The sequence below is a fragment of the Cynocephalus volans genome, chromosome 6, assembly GCF_027409185.1.
Source record: "Cynocephalus volans isolate mCynVol1 chromosome 6, mCynVol1.pri, whole genome shotgun sequence".
Taxonomy (NCBI): domain Eukaryota; kingdom Metazoa; phylum Chordata; class Mammalia; order Dermoptera; family Cynocephalidae; genus Cynocephalus; species Cynocephalus volans.
Window position 1 is genome coordinate 17,198,379 of NC_084465.1, and position 20,854 is coordinate 17,219,232.

Genomic DNA, 20,854 nt, shown 5'->3' on the forward strand with positions numbered 1-20,854 from the left:
AGATAGGGTGAGAAGCAGTCAAATTAGGGATGCTTTTGAAGGCAGAGTCAACAGGATTTGACTTATTCCCACTTTGAAGAGATTTTTTTTAAAAGTTGTCCTTAGGAGTCAGTGCAAGTTCACTAATAACAAGTTGTGCCAAAGTAACCTCATTCTTTTTTTCTTTCATAGAGAGACATAGCTACAGATGTGGGAAACAAAACATTTTATGATTTCCAAGGACATTCTTGTGGGGAAGGAGGAAAATAATGGGTTGATAAATAATTCTGTTGGGTGATTTCATGGCTGGTAGAACAGCCAAAGATAAATAAAATTCTATCAATCTGGAATCAAATGGACAACCACTGCCTTCTACACTTAGCCCAGTCCAATTGAACATTTTATTTCTTATTTTTGTAATGAACTACTGATCTGCAGAAATCACAGCTGAGAAGATTAATGTTCACAGAATCATGATTTAACATTAATCTGGATCATCTCATGAGCCAGCATAAGCTGATTCCAAAACCTGACAAAGACTTAAAAGAAAGGAAAATTATAGGTCAATGTCTCTCATGAACATGGATGCAAGAATCCTAAACAAATGTTAGCTAATATAATCCAGTGATATGTTAAAAGAATAACTCATCAAGACCTCCTGGGAATTATTCCAGGGATGCAACCTTTGAAAAACAATGTAACTTGCTGAATTAACAGAATAAAAGAGAAAAACATGTATGATCTCGACAGAGGCAGAAAAAAGCTTTTGATAAAATTTGACACCCATTCATGATAACAACTTTCGGTGGACTACAAATATAAGAAACTTCCTCAACCTGATAAATTACATTTACAAAAAAACCTCCAAACACCATACTCAACAGTGAAATACTTAACACTTTCTGAGATGAGAAACAAGACAAGTATGTCTACTATCATACTTACAACAATTTTTTTTTTTTGGTGGCTGGCTGGTATGGGAATCTGAACACTTGATCATGGTGTCACAAGGCTGTGCTCTAACCAACTGAGCTAACCAGCCAGCTACTATCATACTTACATTTGACATTATAGACAGTGCAATAAGGCAAGAAAAAGAAATAAAATATGTAAAAATTGGAATGGAAGAAGTAAAACTGTACTGATGGCATAATTGTGTAACATAGAAAATCCAGGAAATAGCTAACAAAAAAACTATAAGAATTAACATTAAACTTAATAATATTGTTGAATATAAGTTCAATATGCAAAAAACTATTTTATTTCTACACACAGGCAACAAAGAATTGGAAAATAAAATTTTTAAAACACAATTTAAAATAACAGTAGGACTATCAAATATCTATGAACAAATTTAACAAAGGCTATACAAGACCTCTACACTGAAACTATGAAACATTGCTAAGATAATTTAATGAAGACTTAAATAAATAGAGAGAGATTCCACCTTCCTGGTTTGCAAAACACAAATTCTTCAAAGATTGACAAGCTGATACTAAAATATATATGGAATGAAGGGACCTGGAATAATTAGGCAATTGATATCCAATTGCCCCAGTTCCATTTGCTGAAAAGACCACCCATTACTCACTGAATTGAATAATATCTTTGTCATAAATCAAGAGATCATGTGGGTGAATCTATTTCTGGACTCTATTCTGTTCTGTTCATATATTTGTTTATCCTTGCTCAATATCATATTCTTTTAAATATTATAGCTTTATAATAAATATTGAAAATTAAAACATACACCTACCCTTGTGACCTTACTATTCTACTCCTAGGTACATGCTCAAAAGAGCACTCTCTTGATATCTAAATGTCTATCAACAGAGAATTAAATTGTGTTTTTTTATACATTGGAATACTACACAGCAATAAAAAAGATGAACTACATCATTTTCATATACAATATGGTTGAATCTCACAGACATTATGTTGAGCCAAAGAAGCCAGAATAAAAGGACACATACCATAAGTTTCCATTTACCTGAAGTTCAAAAGCAGGAAAAATGAATCTACGCTAATAGATGTCAGAGGAATTGTTACCTCTGGAGGTGGGGATGGGTCTACAGAGAAGAGGTATGAGAGAACCCTTTGGAGTACTGGAAATGTTCTATATCTTGAGCTGGGTGATGGTCCCATGGGTGCATACATATACTATAATGCATTGAGTTTATTAAGATTGGTATATGGAAGTTATCTCAGTTTTAAAAAATACTAAATAAACATAAACATTTTATTTAGACAGACATGAATGCTGGATAAACACCAGCAAGATCCAAACCAATAGATGTAACTTGTAGGGCTTCATATTTAGGTTAAAATTTTAGATGTTCAGAGTATGGGATGGATCTGAGAGCCTTAACTCATCACAAACTCGTTGAGCTGTGTTGGGGTGTCATTGCCAGGAAGAGAGGAAGCCTGTCCTATGCACTGATAGGAGCAGTGCCTGGTCGCAGGAAGAAGTGTCCTACGGTGATGTGTGACAGGGTTAGACCCCATTATCTAGACAATGGTTTTCATGGACCACATTTTAAGAGGGACATTAGAGCTGTCAGGGCACCCTCTCTTCTTAGGAATCCCCTGGCCAGTTTCGACTTGGATTCTCCGTCTTCTGTACATAACTGGGGATGCCACTCTTTGATGACCACGTTACCTCCGACATATTGTAGGTGGATTGCAGTTTATTTCCCACTGGTTCATGTCAGTCTTCTTGACTGAATGATCACCCTAGCTTCATCAGCATCTCTTACAGGTCTCCTCTGAGACCAGGTGACTAACTTCCTCCCTTTAGCATGCATTCTCATTAGGTGTCACAGGGTGAATTTCTGTGATCATCTGTCCTCCTTCCAGGGGGGACCCTGTTTGGAGCCTATAGCTCTTTTGTTCCCACCTCCTAAAAGAGGAGGAAAGGAGGAGACCTGAGTTTAGTGAAGAGACACTGAAGGCGGGGGAAGGTCAGGGAGGGAGATGTGGGTGGAGTTTGCCCCCCTGCTGAAGAGGTAGAGTTAGGGCTGACAGCAGGAGGGGGACAGAAAATCCAGAGGAAGGGCCCTCTTGTCTTCACTTGCTCTGTCCAGAGAGCCGTGCCTGGGGCAGTTCGGAGAAGGAATCTTTAGTAGGATGAGGATGAACTCCACAACAGGATCTGTGGAGGCTCCAGTCTCCAGCCCTCCCTGGCAGTCACGCAGCGGCAGCTGGGTGGCTGCCATTCTCAACAGAGGCAGGCCAGAACCTGGGAACCCTGTGACTTCCCAGCAGCAGCCAAAGATCTTGAGCTGGGTTTGCTGTATTCTATGTTGAGGGGTTTCAGAGTTCAGCTCTGAATGGTGTCTGTTATCAAGCTGTGAACACTTACGAAGCTGCTATGTTCCAGGCACGATGCTAGCACTGGAACTGTCAAGACAAAGAACGGAATCCCTGCCCTGGAGGAGCTCGCGGTTCACTTGGAGGGTGGGTGTGGGGGTGGTTTATAACCAGCAGTTGTCAATCTTACAGCTCACAAAGGGCTTTTCACATTATTTCATCAACTCTTGGGTAATTCCCCAGCAATTTGGAAACACTGCTCTGATAAGCAGCAATGGCTCAAGTCGTGACGTCATGGCTCATCTAAGACACCCTTGGACAGTGAACATGTTTGTCTTTTCAATTAAGTTCTCTTAAAATAGAGTCTAACTTCTTCTTAGGCCAGCTAAGCACAAACTTTAAACTTTAAAGAATCACAGAGTCCTGAGGAAGAAGCTATTGAAGAAAACCCAAACTTTGGCATTCTGTGCTGGCATGAAGAGAGCGGCCATTTACTGAGCGCTTACCATGGGCTGAACCAGCGATTCTCAACTGGCCCAGTGGAGGCACGTGAGAACACCGGCTCCACCACAGGGCTGCAAAGTGCAGGCAACGCATCTGTGCTGTAACTGAGTGTGCATATTACTACATATTAATGGGAAGGGGATAACAGAATAGAATCTAAGCAGAATAGAATTTAAAGTTGTAGCCAAAAAAAAGTTTCCTTGTGTTCTGGAACATGCAAGAACATTGACTCGAATGCTTTGACTGTGCAGTCAATTGTTCTCAAATAGCCACACAGCTGAGGGTAACAGGTAACAGAACCGGGTGCTTTTAAAGACCCCAAGAGATACTGTTATTCTTCAGTGGTTGCGATGTGAGTATTGCCAACTCGTTTAGTGTTAAGTGTGTCAAGTAGGCTGCAAAAATATTAATGACAGAAAGTATGCCACAATCACAAACAGCCTGAGCTCTGCTGTTGCAATATTCTTCCTGATTCTCACACAACCCTGCACAGATGAGGCAGCTCACTGTACAACCTCCTCTTCCTCACGTGGGTATGTGACGCATCTGCACTGCCCCTCATTACATTATAATCAACCAAAACTCAAGAATTTTGTCACTTGGATAATCCCAAATTCTATACTTGAGGCTATTTTTAATATCTGACTGTGGCTATCTAGCTATACAAAGATTTGAACCAAGTAGGACTTACATTTTGGTGCATTGGAATAGTAAAGATTTTCCCTCTACTAAAACTAAAATATAAATATAAATATTTTTAAAATACTAAAAATAAAAATAGTAGAGGTTTCCCTTTGCTATTTCACGGGACAATTTCCATTCATGCGCTATGCCAGTAGAAGATGGTCATTAAGATGGCATAGACTTCCCTTTCTCGGCTTTAGACGGTGACCAGCCTGACAGAATGGCCTCCATGTAAGCTTGTGAGGTATGTCCGCAGCTCAGGGGGCACATGGGGGCTAACAAGACGCTTGGGCTCTGTCCGCCAAGTCGGCTCCAGCTGGAGGGAGGGGCCTCTTCTAATTTGGACAGAAGCGCGGTCTGAGCGATGGCGGCACAGCCTGAGAGAGTTCCTGGCATTTCATCCACCAAGGAGGAGGGAACCTTGCTCTTGGAACTGAGCTTCTATTAGCCCCACACCCAACAGCAAGGGCCCTTTCTAAATGGGGGAGCGAGTCAGGGGACTTGTTAGAGCTTATCTTCTGAGCTAACTCTTCAACAGATCTCAGCAGAGCTCCTCGTCAGAAGCAGTGTTAGAGAGGCACAGGGGTGGCCCTGCTACAGCACCTGTCACGCACGGCTGGGAGAAGAAATTTTCCTGAGGGACCTAAGAGGGAGCTTGTCCCCTACATTCAAAGCCCAAAATGCTGGTGGGGCTCCATGGTTCACCCTGTTGGTGCTGGCTGCCACCTGCACTGGGAACCAAACAATCCTTAGTGATTAGCTGGTCTAACAGGAGGAAATTGAGGCTAAGAGAAGTTAAAGGACTGGCTCAAGTTCATACAGCTAATTATAGGCAGCAAGTCTGTAATCTGATTTCATTCCTTTAAATGTAAACCAAGGACCTTTCACCTTGCCACTGGCTGTGGCTTAGAAGAGGAGGGAAGTGAGAAGAAAAGGGGTGTTATGAAAAGGAGGCCGGGGCAGAGAAGCAGAGCAAGGGTCAGGATGCACTGGCACAGTGACTTGACTTCCATAGAATGTTCAGGAACATGACCACCGAGAGACCAGAATTGTTTCCATAGCTTTTTTACTATTCTCACCCTGAAATTCTAGGTATTCCTGGTTCACACACCTGCTTCTACGTCTACCACCACAAAAGTTAGGGCAAGAAGGCATAAATATAAGAATGAGATTGTCCTTATTTCTTGTTTAAAAAAGCATAAAGATGGCTTCCTGCTGAACCAAGAGTCTGGGAAGACACAAAAACATGAAATCATTTTCAACAAGATTTTGAAATGCTAAAAACAGTTCTGCAAGGCAGAAAGAAGAACATCTGAGCATTCAGAATCAATACCACTTAACACGATTCCTATGCTCCCGAGGCTGCACAAGCACTCAGTACCTTTAAAGACGTTAGGGGTCAATCTCACCTACCATGTTGAGAACTTGAAGCTAAGTGTGTTTTACAGATCGAATGCAGTTCCATAGATCTAGCTTTTCCAGGACTAGCCGTATTCAGACATTAGAAAAGTGGGCGAAAGGGAGGCCTGCAGGGGACAGGCTTCGTTGCTATAACTCAGACTTGCTATGCATGGGCAGCCCACCCCAGGATGAGAAGCTTCCAGCTCAGGCTGGAGGCTTTCCTGTGCACAGCAAAATGTTTCACATGAAACAGAGACCTGTCTCCAAATAGAGAGGGGTCAGGCAGATAAAGCCGCACAGCCGTGTTTCTGGCCTCTCTGCAGTCAGTGCCTGCGGGAAGAACTTCTGCCTCGCTCAGAGCTGGGACCCATAACATGCATGGACCCTTGTCAAGAAACGCACAGCTCGAACAGGTCTTCAACGTTCGACTGAGAATGTTGAGAGCTTCCATAGGTCACACACAGCATTTTCACCACTTAAATCTTATGCACATGAAGGACACCTGGATGCTTTCATTCGCTCATTGTTTTCTTTAAGGGAAAGAGGACCAGGAACACCAGATGAACATGTTTCAAAAGCCATTGGTGGAGTGGTACCAATCACAGGTGTAGGGACAAGTTAAAGGGGGGCAATCTGATGGTCCCTCTCTCTTTGGTGGCTGCCAGCAGGTGGGTCGTTGTGACCCCAACACAGGTGGGTCTGATCACCTGCAGCTCTGAGTTGAGTTTCCTGTGCCAATTAGCTCTGCACTAAGTCAATAAGCTCCTGTTCTTCTCTGGAATAGGGCGGTGCTGCAGACACAGAGGGGAACAAGGTTTCCGGTGACTAATTTGCCTCCTAACTTTAGTCATCTCGGCCAGTGCCGGGGGGTTGTGGTTTCACAGTGACTCATCCTGCAATTCTGACAGCAGTGTGGCAAGTGGATAAAGCAGCCCTTTGAGAGGTTGAACCCGGGACAGCCAGGCCCCTGGGGTTTTATGGTTCTGGATAAAACCACTCATCAAACCCATCACATGGCTTTGGATGTGACACTTGGGAGTCAGTGGTGTGGCTTGACGTGTGCCTGAAGAGGTGGCCTCTGTGTTGCTCAGGAGGAGCTGAGGGCTGGCACCCATCCCTTTCACCCCCCTGACACACAACTGCCATCACCTTCCCCCTCCACTCCACATGCAAACAACTGGGAACGAGCATGCCTGCAGCCTGACCCCCTCTCCCTGCTGCTATTTTGAACCGGAACTCATCTCTCCGAGCCAGCAGGTGTAGTGATCTGACACCCCCCTGCGTTTCCCCATCCAACATGACCAACCTAATGCAGGCCAAAGACCAGCCTACCTCCTATCACCCTTCCTGAAGCTTCCCCAACTCCAGGCCAGGAGTAAGTTTCATCAGTGATTATGACCATGTCTGCTGAGTCATGTGGACCCAATTCCAGTCACCAGAGATACTAAAAACAGGAGCTGCCCCCCACCCCCACCCTCTGGCTTCACTGAGGACCTGATAGCAGAGAAGAGCTAATTAAAAATATCTAAATTAAAATAACCAAGTCCTGAGGTTCTGAGAACTGAAGTTCTATAAATGCTAAGAAGACTGATTTGGTTTTAAGGGGCAATTTTAGGAAGGACCAAGGGCACCCACGAAGTCCATGTGGAAAACGGGTGAGATGGAGCAGAGACGTTATGCAGACCCGAGGGTGCCTCAGAAAACGTGAGGGGGAAAGCGTGACCTAAGACTGCCACCCAACTCTAACCCATAGTCTGTTCAGCCTAGTGTTGCAGAGTCTGAAAGAGAATACTGTATTTCATTCAACAATTTTTGAATTCAAATATTTGCTCAGTGCTGACGTATGTGAGGGTGTTCCCTGGGGCACCACCCCACTCTCCATCAGTTTGCTGTATCGAACCTCCTGGGGTGCTACCAGCTCACGTTCAATTTCACAGCTAACCCCAGCTTCACATGCCACCAGGCTGTCCAAGGACACAGAACTCCAGCCCAGATGTGTGTGCAGAGATGGGCTCTTGTTGTTGGAAAATGAAACCATGCATTATTTAAGTTCCTTTTCACTTAATTTATCAAACTAGCATGCCGAGGTATTTTCTGTATCACAAGGGACCATTTGGGAGAAGCTTGCACGGAGTAAGCGTTTAATGTTTACTGAGTGAATGTATCATAAAGCTGAGTCCTGGAATGCTCAAGTATACGTGGCCCATTAGAGGGACGCGGCGTGGTCTCGGTAGGGAGAAATCACATCACATTAATTTCCTCAAGTTCTTTAAGCAGATAAATAAGCATATGGATAAGAAGGAACCACGGAACCCAATTCAATTTGACTTTCAAAAACCGGTGAGAGAATCCCACTTTACCGACTGTTTTTTAGAAATTGAGTCACTAAGCGTTGTTTTATCGTGAATATGGAACTGGCTCAAAGACCACAAGCAAAACTAAAGATAAGTGGATGTATTCCCAGATGGCAAATGATAAACACTGGGGTTTCCTAGAGATCTAGCCTACGATGGGTCTTTTCACGTGTTTGTGAGTGACAAAGTATGACAAAGAAGCATATGTTGAGTCTCCAGGTTCAGGTAAAACCTCGTTCTTCTGGGGAGAATGTCAAGTGAATGGAGATTCAATTCAGTTCAAACAAAAATATATTGGATACTGAATAGTCATCATGTGTCTGGGCCATGGGATATACAAAGGAAGTCCAAGAGACAGCTCCTCGTCTTCAGGAGCTAATAGTCAAGTTAGGGGAAAGCCACATCTTCTTTTACTGTACACAGCAGGCGCACAGTGGGGTTGTGGGAACATGAGCGCCGATGGTAAGTGCTATGCAAGTTCAGAGAAGGGGAAAGTGACAGTGGTCGGAGGCAGGGAAGGCTTCCTGGAGGAGGCAGGATTGGAGGAAAGCCTTGCAGACCAGCTGGGGTTTGGACGGGTGGAGAAGAGGTAGAGGATTTTCTTGTTAGAAGCAGCAAGTGCAGTTAAATGCCAGTCTTGCCCGTGCAGTGCGGTGCTATGCAGAGGCAGGGCTGGCATGCACGACCCCATCGAGGCTTACAACAGCCCAGTAAGGTAGATCACATCCCCACATCCCCGAGGACGAACAAGGGGCTTAAAGAAGTGAAGAAATGGGCTCAAGCTCCCATGAGACCTCCTGCTGTGCTGCCTCCAATTCCAGGGGAGTGTCTGTGTGACCAATGGCACAGAGTGGGCCTCTCCAGACCACTGGCCAGCTGCAGTGACAGCTTGTATCGAGCAGCAGTGAGAGATTGGGTTGAAGTACACATAGTGGCTCTAAATTACAGGAGCCCTTAAATCTTGTCTAGGGAAATTGAATTTAATCCCAAGGGTGCCAGTTGAGCGAAAGAGGGGGGAAATTGGAACCATACTCTGGAGTTTGGGACCCTGGATCTAGAGGCCTTAGTCTGGGGGGTGGGGCGGACAAATGGTTTGGAAGAGAAATTTACTGAAGCCGAGGGCAGCTTTATGTGGTCCCCTCTGCTTGAACATGTGCATTGAGTGTGTCAGCCCCCAGCCGACCAATCATAGTGCAGCCCTCTTCCTGGTGACATCCTAGATGTCACGTGAAGCGATGTGGAGACACACAGCTGCCACAGCTCATTTCACCTCCCGAAGGCTCAGGTGGGCTCAGGACTGTGGCAGGCTCGTGGAGTGCCTTTGCCACCTGCTCGGATGTGGCTTGGCAGGCCCTGCCCTCTGACCCATTAGCTTCCTCAGCTTCTTTAATCAACATTTCTTGCTGAGTCTGATGGAGCAACAATCTGCATTTAACTGGCAGACTCAGTCTCTAAGATGCCAACTGGACAGAAGGCCTTTGGGGGTCTTCGAACAGGGGAATGACACCAAAGCATTTGGGGAAGAGAAGCTAGAGGCAGCAGAGAGGCTGTTAAACTTCTGCAATTCCTTTGGTCACTCTGAGGTGACAGAGGTAGCAGGCCAGGCAGTTACTCCCTCTAGGTCACCTTGTCTAGTGGCTATGTGGTGTGTCTGGAATTGGTCATGGTGCTCTGAAGCTGGAAGATGGCATATTTTGGGTGAGTAGCCAATTATTCAATTAAACCTTGACATCCGAAAGTGTCACCTGGGGCAGCTGTTAGAGTAGTGGCAGTACAAAGAGCTCTGGACTTGAGTTGAGAGATGGCACGTGAATCCTGTTCTTCTTTTTATTTTTTTATTTTCTGACTGGTAAGGGGATCGCAACCCTTGGCACGGTGTGGTCCGCACCACGCTCAGCCAGTGAGCGCACTGGCCATCCCTATATAGGATCTGAACCCGTGGCCTCGGCACTACTAGCGCTGCACTCTCCCGAGTTAGCCACGGGGCCGGCCCTGAATCCTGTTCTTCTTCAGATTAGTCATGGGGCCAGGCTTGGTCATTTACCCTCTCTGAGCCTAAGAGATGATAACTGTACCAACCTCATAAGTTCTTGTGGTGACAAAAATCCCCTCTGGATGGCTCAACTAGTACAGAACACAGGAGGACTCCCACCAATTTCTTTAAGACTCGGACCCAGACATCTCACACCCAGTAAGCTTCCCCCATCCGTGTCCTGGATGGCCCTGTGCTTTCCACGGCGGGAGCACTGACCACACGGCATCGTGCTGGTCTCTTTACTTTACCTCTTTACTTGGCTGCCTCCCTTGCTAACCTGTGAGCCCCTTGAGGACAAGACTGTGTCTTCTATCCCTTTACAGTCAGCACCTAGACAGTGCCTGGCCAGGTGTGCAAAAGTTTGCCAAATAACGAGCAAAAGAATGAACACGTTACATACTATACCTAGAAGAATGACAAATGAGGTTTAATTTTATCCAAAAAAAAAAGAAAAAAGAGAAAAAAAAAAAAAAAGGTTGGCACAGTGATTCTCTGAATTCTCACAAGCATCTGTTTATTAATTCACTTTAGACTTTTTCCAAGAATCAACATGAAGCCTATTAGTCATCTCTACTAGAATTTCTATCTCCCCATTTTTAGAAAATATGGGCAAAGCTGACCTTTGCTATTTTCTGTCTCTTCTCCTGCTCTTTGGGATTTTTCTTCAAAGATAAAAAGTAGAGTATGTACTTTCCGAAAACGTGGGGGTTTGCACATCCTTTAGTAGGTTGGAGACTTGAGCCAATATAAAGGGACCCTCTTAAAGGCTCCTGCTCCTACTTGGGGACAAAACTCCCTCCTGATGTTGCTCGTCTCCCCTTTCCGGCCTCCGTACTTTCATAGTTCTGGGAAAGCTGTAAAGAAGCACAAGAGTGTGGAAATTTTGCTTCCCAGCTGTTTGTTAACCTTGCTCAGTCTTCCTCAGTCACTCGGCCTGTGTCCTCAGGATTCCTCGTGCCTTCAACACCACCTTAGAAACCCTCCTGGTTTTAGCATTTTTATTAGTCTCAACTTCTACTGAGATTTAGCTTTCTTGAAGCATTTCTTAAATGTAAACCCCACTCTCTTGTACCAGTCCTGCACATCTCTTTTGAAAACCTGAGTTCACTGGGGAGCTCGGTTTTGAGTGGAACTGCCCTAAACCTGGTAGGAGGCTGATCACATCCCTATTAGACCTGCCGCGCAGTCCTTGCATCTTAGAATGATTCCACATTTATCCATATGCAGAAAGAAAGCTACGTACCATCCTGTTGGTAAAGTTACTGAAGTTTTCAACCAACACCTGCTTGATCATGTCCGGGTCAGAAATAACGATAAACATCCGACGACCAAAATAGTACCTGGGAGGAATTAAAACAAAAATACTTTAAAAAGTGTTGTATTTATCTACCCTTTCTCCTTTTAAAGAAAGAATTCACAGTGGCTTAGAATGATGGACAAAAGATGAATCAGAAGTAAGGAGGTAGGAGGTGAGGAAATGCATGTTCAGTCATGAGCAACAGTACAGCTGTGATGATCTAACTCCAAATTTCTTCCCACCCACATTTATGGAATGCCATCATGCACCAGTCCCTGGAGACTCTGGACTGAATAAGACACAGCCCCTGCCTCAAGGAGCTTACAGCCTGATAGGAAAGACAGATCCATAAATGTAAATGCAATACTAAGGGGTTCATAAGATCCGGTAGTAAGACAAAGAAGGAAAATGACAGAGGTCAGTGTGGTCCATATTTTCCAAAAATGGGAAGATAGGCATTCTAGCAAGAGGGAACCAATAACCTTTCTACTGATTCTAGGAAAAGGTCTAAAGTGAATTGATAAACAGATACTTTGAGAATTTGGCAAAGTTTCAACCTGCTGGGAAAAGGCTGAACATTTGGTTACCATGCCTATACTCATATATGAAGGAATTCAACAGATTCTCGTGACATTAATGAAGAAATGAATGAAAGGCTCAGCCAGTCAGCAGGTGGTGGTGACCTCTAACTGGAGGCCATGCTTAAGTACATGTCTTACTATATTTATGAAAGTACCGGGAGGACAAAAGCAACCAAGACCCCAGTCACAGTCTTCAAGGGTCTCACTGTCCGGTTGGAGAGACAATTAGGCAATAGCATACAGTGTGATGCATGCAGCCATGAGTGACATTGGAGGCACACCCGACTCAGCAGTGGCAGAAGACAGAATGAAGGCTTTCCAAGGTGGTGCTTCCCAAACTGAGTTCTCGAAGATGAGCAGGAGTTAGTCCAGGAAGGTGGGTGACAAAGGAGGTGGGAGTGTGCTGGGCAGAGGAATCAGCTGAACGACTGGCCAGGGACAAGCCTGCCCAGGGGAGCTATGAGTGCCCAACTACCAACCGTGCAGAGCAAAACAGAGTGGTGACAAGGGGCCACTGCGTAATGCCATGTTTTCAGTGTATACAATTATACTTTCAGAGATGTAATTTGATCACTGGTATATCCAGCTCAGAGCAGTACAGAACAAATTTTAAAGGGGAAAGTCACATATAAAAGCAACCAAGTCTACTCTAACATTCTTAGTTACTCAGAACTTTTCATAAGCCAAAAGTGGCATTAACTTTTTTACTCTTCTCCTTCTCACTGACTAGGGGAAAAATGAAAAAAAACCCCAAATGTGTCTGGCACATATTAGGCACTCAGAAAATACCCAAGTGATCATATTTCCCCAAACTGTTGGGGAAATTTTGGGGACACAGGAATTCAACAGATACGGTACAAGGAAAGAAAGGATACTAACTAGTTTTTTACTGGTTGTAATCAAGAAGACCAAAAATAACACAATAACACCATCAACCAATGCTTTTATAAAAGTATGACCAGTGTCAAAGAACCTTTTGAGAATCCAGTGAAAGCTGTGAGCACTCAAAGAAAAATGAACACTCAGCATTCTGTACACAATTGGAAAGGCAAATCTTGGACCCCTGAACTCTACTCGAGAATGATGTTTCTCAAAGTTAAAATGTGCTTAAAAGTCACCTTGGTTTGAGGAAATAACAGCTGAAATTTCCCCCAATTTGGCCAAGGACATGAACTTAAGATTCAAGAAGATGAGTGAACCTCTTAGAGGATGAACCCAAGGAAATCTACGCCAAGACACATCATAATTAAACTTCTGAAAACTAAAAGAAAAAAGAAAAAAATCTTGAAAGCACTTGGGGAGAAATCATGTGTGAGCTATAGGGAACACCATCAAAAGATGGCAGATTTCCCCTCAAAAAGCACTGAGGCCAGAAGGGAGTGGCACCATTTTTCAAGCACTAAAAGAAAAGAACTATCAATCACAAGTCGTCTGTCTGGCGAAAGTATCCAGAAAAAAGTCGAAATCATGGCATTCTCAGATGTAAGAAAACTAAGAGAATTTGTCACTAGCAGATCTACCATTAAATATGGCTAAAGGAAGTTCTGCAAATAGAAGGGAAATGATAACAGGAGAAAGATTGGAACTTCAGAATGGAAAGAACAATGGAATGGGTAAAAATAATAGACTGTTCTTTTTCTCATGAGTTTCTTAAATCCTACTTAGTCATTGAAGCAAAAATTATAACAGCATAAGATGTGATGCTCAGTGTACTTAAAGGAAAAACTTAAGGAAATTATATTTTCAAAGTACAGAGAGTAAAGGGACCAAAATGGAAATAAGATTTCCTCATGTCACTCAAAGTGGTAAGGCATCTGCCTTGGATTGAGTATCACCCCCAAATTTGACCCCCACTGAGATACTGTTGAGGGTGGGAAATCCTATTACAGTAATTGAGAGGTGGGGCCTTGCAGAGGTGATTAGATTCTGAGGACGTTGCCTAGTGAATGGATTAAAAATGGTGTTAAGGGGCGTGTTTCTGAGGGCTTTAAAAAGTGAGTACAACAGGAGCTCTCTCTGCTCTGCCATTTTGCATTGTGATAACCTGCTGTCACTGAAGTCACCACTAAGACTCTCACCAGATGTGTTCCCTGGACTTTGGACTTCCCAGCCTCTGAAACTGTAAGCAATACATTTTGTTTTCTTCCAAAGTACCTAGTTCCAAGTATTTTGTTATAAGCAACAGAAACAGACTAATACAGAATCTGTACTCATATTTATGCAACCACCTAAGAAAACTACAGGATATACAAAAAAATTTTAATAAGCCAAAATGGAATTTTAAACAATGTTTAAGTAACACACAAGAAGGCAAGAAAAGTGAAATAAGAAACCGAGGAAGCAAAAGATAACAAATACATTACTATATTGTAATTATAAATATAATGTAATAATAGATGACATCAAAATAAGTATAATGTAGTAATTAGATAAGATCAAACAACATCAAAATTTGTGGTTACAGCTAAAGCAGTGCTGAGAGGGAAATTTATAGCATTAAAATGCAATCTTACAAAAGAAGAAAGGTCTTGAATAAATAATCTTTGTTCCTACCTCAAGAAACTAGGAAAAGAAAAGCAAAAGCTTAAATCAAGCAGAAGGTAGGAAATAATAAAGATAAGAGCAGATATCAATGACATTGAAAACAGAAAAACAATAGAAAAATTAATGAAACAAAAAACTGTTTCTTTGAAAAAATAAAATTAATAAGCCTCTATTAAGACTAACACAGGAAAAAGAGAGAAGACACAAATCATTAATATTAGAAATGAACAGGATATCACTACAAACAGTGTAGCCATTAAAAGGAGAAGGGACTATGACAAACAACTTTAGATTAATACATTGGCAACTAGGAAGAAATGGACCAATTCCATAAAAACCACAAACTACTAAAACTCAACCAAGATGAGTTAAGCAATCTGCAATACTATAACCATAAAAAAATTGAAATCATAATTATACATTTCCTGAAAAAGACATCTCCAGGCCTAGATGGTTTCAGTGGTGAATTCTACCAAACATTTAAAGAATTAACAATAATTTTCCACAATCTCTTCCAGAAGATAAAAGAGGAGGGAACACTTCCCAACTGAATTTATGAGGGCAGTGTTACCCCGATACCAAAACCAGACAAAGACAGTACAAAAAAAGAAAACTCTAGACCAGTATCCCTCACAAACTTGGACACAAAAACTTCAACAAAGCAAATCTAGCAATGTGTAAAAGGAATCATACACCACAACCAAGTGGTATTCATTCTAGGTACACAGACTTAATATTTTAAAATCAATTAATATAATCCACCATATTAACTGCCTAAAAAAGAAAAATTACATGATGATATCAGTTGACACTGAGAAAGCATTTGACAAAATTCAGCACTCATTCATGATAAAAACTCAGAAATAGAGAGGAACTTTCTCAACTTGGTAAGGAGCATCTACAAAAAACCTACAGTTAGCATTATACTTAGCAGTGAAAGACTGAATGGCTGCTTTCCCCTGAAACTGGGACCCAGGCAAGGATAGTCACTCTCACTACTCTTATTTTATTTTTGTTGCTGTTGTTTTATTGTAACATAATTGATTGTACATATTTGTGGGGAACAGAGTTGAGTATCATTACCTGTATGCAATATGTGATGCTCAAATTGGGTCATTAGTATATTCAACATTATACTGTGTAATCGTTTTTCATGGCCCTTTACCAATTCCTATCTTATCCCTTCCTCTCCCTTTCCCACCTCTGGTAACCTCAGTTCTGTTCTCTCCTTTTGAAAGTTTAACATATTCTTGAGATTGTTGTATCTTTCTTTCTTTCTATTTATTTGCTTATTTTTTTAGCCCCCACTTATGAGTAAAGACATGCAGTGTTTCTTTTTCTGTGCCTGGCTGATTTCACTTAACATGATTTTCTCTAAGTTCATCCAAGTTGCTGCAAATGGTGGTATTTCATTCTTTTTTATGGCAGGGTAGTATTCCATTATGCATATATACTACATTTTCCTTATCCAGTCATCCAACGATGGACACTTAGGTTGGTTCCAACTCCTGCCTATTGTAAATAGAGCTGTGATAAATATGTGGGTGCAGATATTCCGTCGACATGATGATTTCCATTCCTTTGGGTATATACTCAGTAGTGGAATTGCTGGATCGTATGGCAGTTCTATCTGTAGTTGTTTAAGGAACCTCCATACCATCTTCCATAATGGCTGCACCAATATACAGCCCCATCAACAGTGAAGGAGGGGTCCCCTTTCTCTGCGTCATTGTCAGCATTTGTTATTCTCTGTCTTTTTGATAATAGCCAGTCTAACTGGGGTGAGATCATATCTCAATGTGGTTTTGATTTGCATTTCCCTGATGCTTAGTGATGTTAAGCATTTTTTCGTGTGTTTGTTGGCCATTTGTATATTTTCTTTTGAGAAATGCCTATTCAGCTGCTCCTTTGCCTATTTTTTAATTGGGTTTTGTTTTTTTATATTAAGTTGCTTGAGTTCCTTGTATATTCTGGATATTAATCCTTTGCTGGATGCATAGTTTGCAAATATTTTCTACCACTCTGTAGGTTGTCTTTTTGCTCTGTTAATTGTTTCTTTTGCTGTGCAGAAGCTTTTTAGTTTGATATGATCCCATTTGCTTATTTTTCCTTTTGTTGCCTGTGCTTTTGGGGTCATATTCATAAAGTCTTTGCCCAGTTCTACTTCCTGAAGTATTTCCCCTATGTTTTCTTTTAGGAGATTTATAGTTTAAAGTCTTATATTTAAGTCTTTAATCCATTTTGAATTGATTTGGGAATATGGCAAGAGGGACAGGTCTAGTTTCATTCTTCTGATGTCCAGTTTTCTCAGCACCATTTATTGAAGAGACAGTCTTTTCCCCAATGTATGTTCTTGGTGCCTTGTCAAAGATCAGTTGGCTATAAGTTTGTGGGTTGATTTCTGGGTTCTCCATTCTGTTCCATTGATCCAATCACTACTTTTATTTGACATAGTACTGGAAGGTCTTGCCAGTACAATAAAGCAAGAAAAATAAACTAAAAGCATATAAATTGGAAAGGAATAAATAAAATCATCACAACTTTCAGATGACATGATTGTCCACAAAGAAAATACCAAGGAATAAAAAAATCCTTGAACTAATAAGTAAGTTTGGAAAGGTTGTAGGATTCATGATCAATATACAAAAAAAATCAATAGCATTTCTGTATACTAACAATGAACATGTGGAAACCAAAATGAAAATACAATACCATTTGCAATGCTGATAGAAGAAATCAAAGATTAAGTAAATGGAGGGACATACATTCATAGATTAGAAGATTCCACACTGTAAAAATGTCAATCCTCCCCAAACTGGTCTATAGGTTTAATGCAATTCCAATCAAATTCCCAGCAAAAATTTTAATAGGCATTGACAAACTTATTCTAAAATTTATATGGAAAAGAAGAGGACTTAGAATAACTAAATCAAATTTGAAAAAGAAGAATGAAGTAGGAGGAATCAGTCTACCATATCCCAAGAGTTGGCTATAGTAGTCAAGACTGTGTAGTACTGGGAGAGAGACAGACAAATCCATCAATGGAACAGAATAAGGAACCCAGAAATAGACCTACACAAATATGCTCAACTGATAATTTTGATAAAGATACAAAAGGAATTCAATAGAGGAAGGATAGACTTTTCAACAAATGGCTCTGGAACAATTACATAAAAAACAGACAAAAAAATGAACCTCACTCCTTATAAAAATTAAATTACAATGAACCACAGACTTAAATGTAAAATATAAAACTATAAAACTTCTAGATAGAAAAAACATGGGAGAAAATCTTTGAGATCTAGAGCTAGGCAAAGAGTTCTTATACTTGACACTAAAACATAATCCATAAAAAACAAAATCAACAAATTGAACTTTATAAAAATAAAAAATTTATGCTCTTTGAAAGATCTTGAAAAGGAGATGGAAAGACATGTTACAGACTAGCAGAAAATATTTGCAAACCACACATCTGATGAAGGACTACTAGCATCTAGAATGTATGAAGAACTCTCAAAACTCAACAGTTAAAAAACAAACAATCTGGTTAGAAAATGAGCAAAGCACGTGAACAGATATTTCACCAAAGAGGATATCCAGATGCCAAGAAATCACATGAAAATATGTTCCACATCATTAGCCATTAGGGAAATGCAAATTAAAATCACAATGAGATATCAGTACACACCTACCAGGATGGCTAAAAATTTTTTTAAATAGCGATAACACCTAGTGCTGATGAACATGTGGAGAAACTGGATCATTCACACGTTGTTGGGGTGAATGTAAAATGATACAACCATTTCAGGAAATGGTTTGGCAGTTTCATATAAAACTAAACTTACCGTACGGCCTAGCAATTGCACTCTTGGGCACCTATCTCAGCAAAATGAAAACTTACGTGCACACAAAACATACACATGAATGTCTATAGCAGCTTTATTTGTAATAGGCAAAACCTGAAAACAATTCAGATATTCTTCAGTGGCTGGACAGTTAAACAATCTGTGACGATCCATATGATGGGATACTGTGCAGCAATTAAAAAAGAACAAACTATTGATACACACAACAATTTGGATGGATCTCAAGGAAATTAAGTGAGTGAAAAAAACAAATCTCAAAAGGTCAGGCCGGTGAGCTCAGTTGGGTAGTGCACAACCTTATAACAACAAGTCACGGGTTTGGATCCCCATGCTGGTCAGCCACCAAAAAAAAAAAAAAAAAAAATTACATACTTATATGGTTCTGTTTATATAATGCTCTTGAAATAAAGTTATAGAGATGGAGAACAGGTTAGTAGTTGCCAGAGGTTAGAGATGGGGTGGTGATGGGTTAGTGTGGCTATGAAGGGCGAGCACTAGACAGCCTTGTAGTAATGGAACAGTTCTTTATTTTGTCTTTATCTTGGCTGTGGTGGTGGTTACACAAATCTACACATATGATAAAATTGCACAGAACTCTACACACACACACACACACACACACACACACACACACACACACACACACACACACTAGTGCATATAAGCCTGGATAAAATCTGAATAAGTTCAATGGATTCTACCAAGGCCAGTCTCCCGGTTTTGATGACGTATTATATAGTTACACAAGAGATTATCATTGGGGGAAACTGGGTAAAGGCTGCACAGGATCTCCTTGCACATTTTTTTTGCAACTTGCTGTGAATCTATAATTATTTCCAAAAAAAAATTTTTTTAAAGGTCACCTGGGAGCTTAATAAATTATAGAGTCATAGGCATGCTCCCCACAAAGTCTGATCTCATAGGCCTGGGTGGGGTCCAGGAATCTGCATTTTAATAAGTTCACAAGAAACATTGTCCTAGGGGCAGTGGTTTCCAGCCTCATGGGCTGGTCAAAACTGTGAAACATTCAGAAAATAATAATGCCTGGCCCCACCCAGACCTACCAGACCACACTCTCCGGGGTGGGACCCAGTCACCTCTTATTTTAACAAGCTCCCAGGGGATCCTGTTGTGATTGACAGTAACCAGACTGGGGACCCACAAACCTCAAGTTAAAAATCCTGCTCTATATTTAACCAAAGTTCACACCCATTCTCATTTCCCTAAATTCTTAGATCTAAAAGGAAAGCAATTATACTGCGGGGCACACACATATTTTGTAATATATTTGTATTGATTTAGTTGTTATCAAAATAATTTTACACATAATCCAGATTTAAAAAACAAACAAACAAATAATACTTCTACATTCAAATGAAAGTTGTCCTTCCAAGTAGTCACCTTGGGAGTCTTTCTGCTTTTTCCTGGCATTATTGCTAATGCTTAAAACAATTTTGCAACAATCCTTTAGAATTGCTTCAGAGCTGGTTTATGAACCTCGTGAGAAAACTGGCCCCATTTTACATGTAAATTGTGTCATCTTGTGAATTTATATTTATAAAGATGCTCATCTGTAGCTTGAGGAGCTCTGGGGAAGATCTCGAATACAGAAAAATGGAAGTGAGGCTTGCCTTGAACATACAGAGCCTTCTTTTTGGGTGCCTGGGCTGGCACCACTGCTTGGGGAAACCACCCTCTCCCATACCATGCAGTTCTGAAGGGGCTTTCAATTACAGAACTCTGCCCTTCTGGTCATGGGGACGGACTCACCATCCAGACATGGCCAATCATAGTATTGCATCTCCTTGGCAACAGCAATGGGTCCTGGGGTGGACACATGACCCAACAGGGCCAGCCAGAATCCTTCCTCGGGATTTTCTACATGGATGTTGGGGTGAAGTGCTTTATCTTTCTCTTGGAGCTGGTACACTGAAAACATATGAATCTAGGGCTGTGGGTGGCCGTGTTTCTACCACATGGAGAGAACCTGTCAGCAGAAGGAGCCAAGAGGAATCAGCAGAGATTTAAGATAGATGGAGACTGTCTAGGAAGTACAAAGTCAAGTCCAAGACTCTGTCTCCTGCAGCTCTTCATTTGACCCTCCAAGCTTAAGCGAGTGAGTTTGTAATAAAGTTAGTTTGAGTTGGGTTTTTATCATTTGTAACCTAGAAGCCCTAACTAGTATAGTGCCCCTTTTCCTTCCCAACCTTGGGAACATGCGCCTGCCTCTTAAAGCTCTCTTCCCAAAAAGGATCTGACTTCGTTTTCATTCACCAGCACGAGTCTTCCTGGGATGGCGT

At 41.6% G+C, this 20,854-nt stretch overlaps 1 protein-coding gene across 1 annotated transcript in view; it reads right to left on the minus strand.

The window, feature by feature from the left end:
• TBXAS1 (thromboxane A synthase 1) overlaps positions 1 to 20,854 on the minus strand; it is a 161,819-nt gene that overhangs the window by 78,363 nt on the left and 62,602 nt on the right. Inside the window, exon 4 of the mRNA XM_063098690.1 lies at positions 11,510 to 11,606. Coding sequence (XP_062954760.1) covers positions 11,510 to 11,606 — 97 coding nt within the window. The remainder of the gene's footprint in view (positions 1 to 11,509; positions 11,607 to 20,854) is intronic.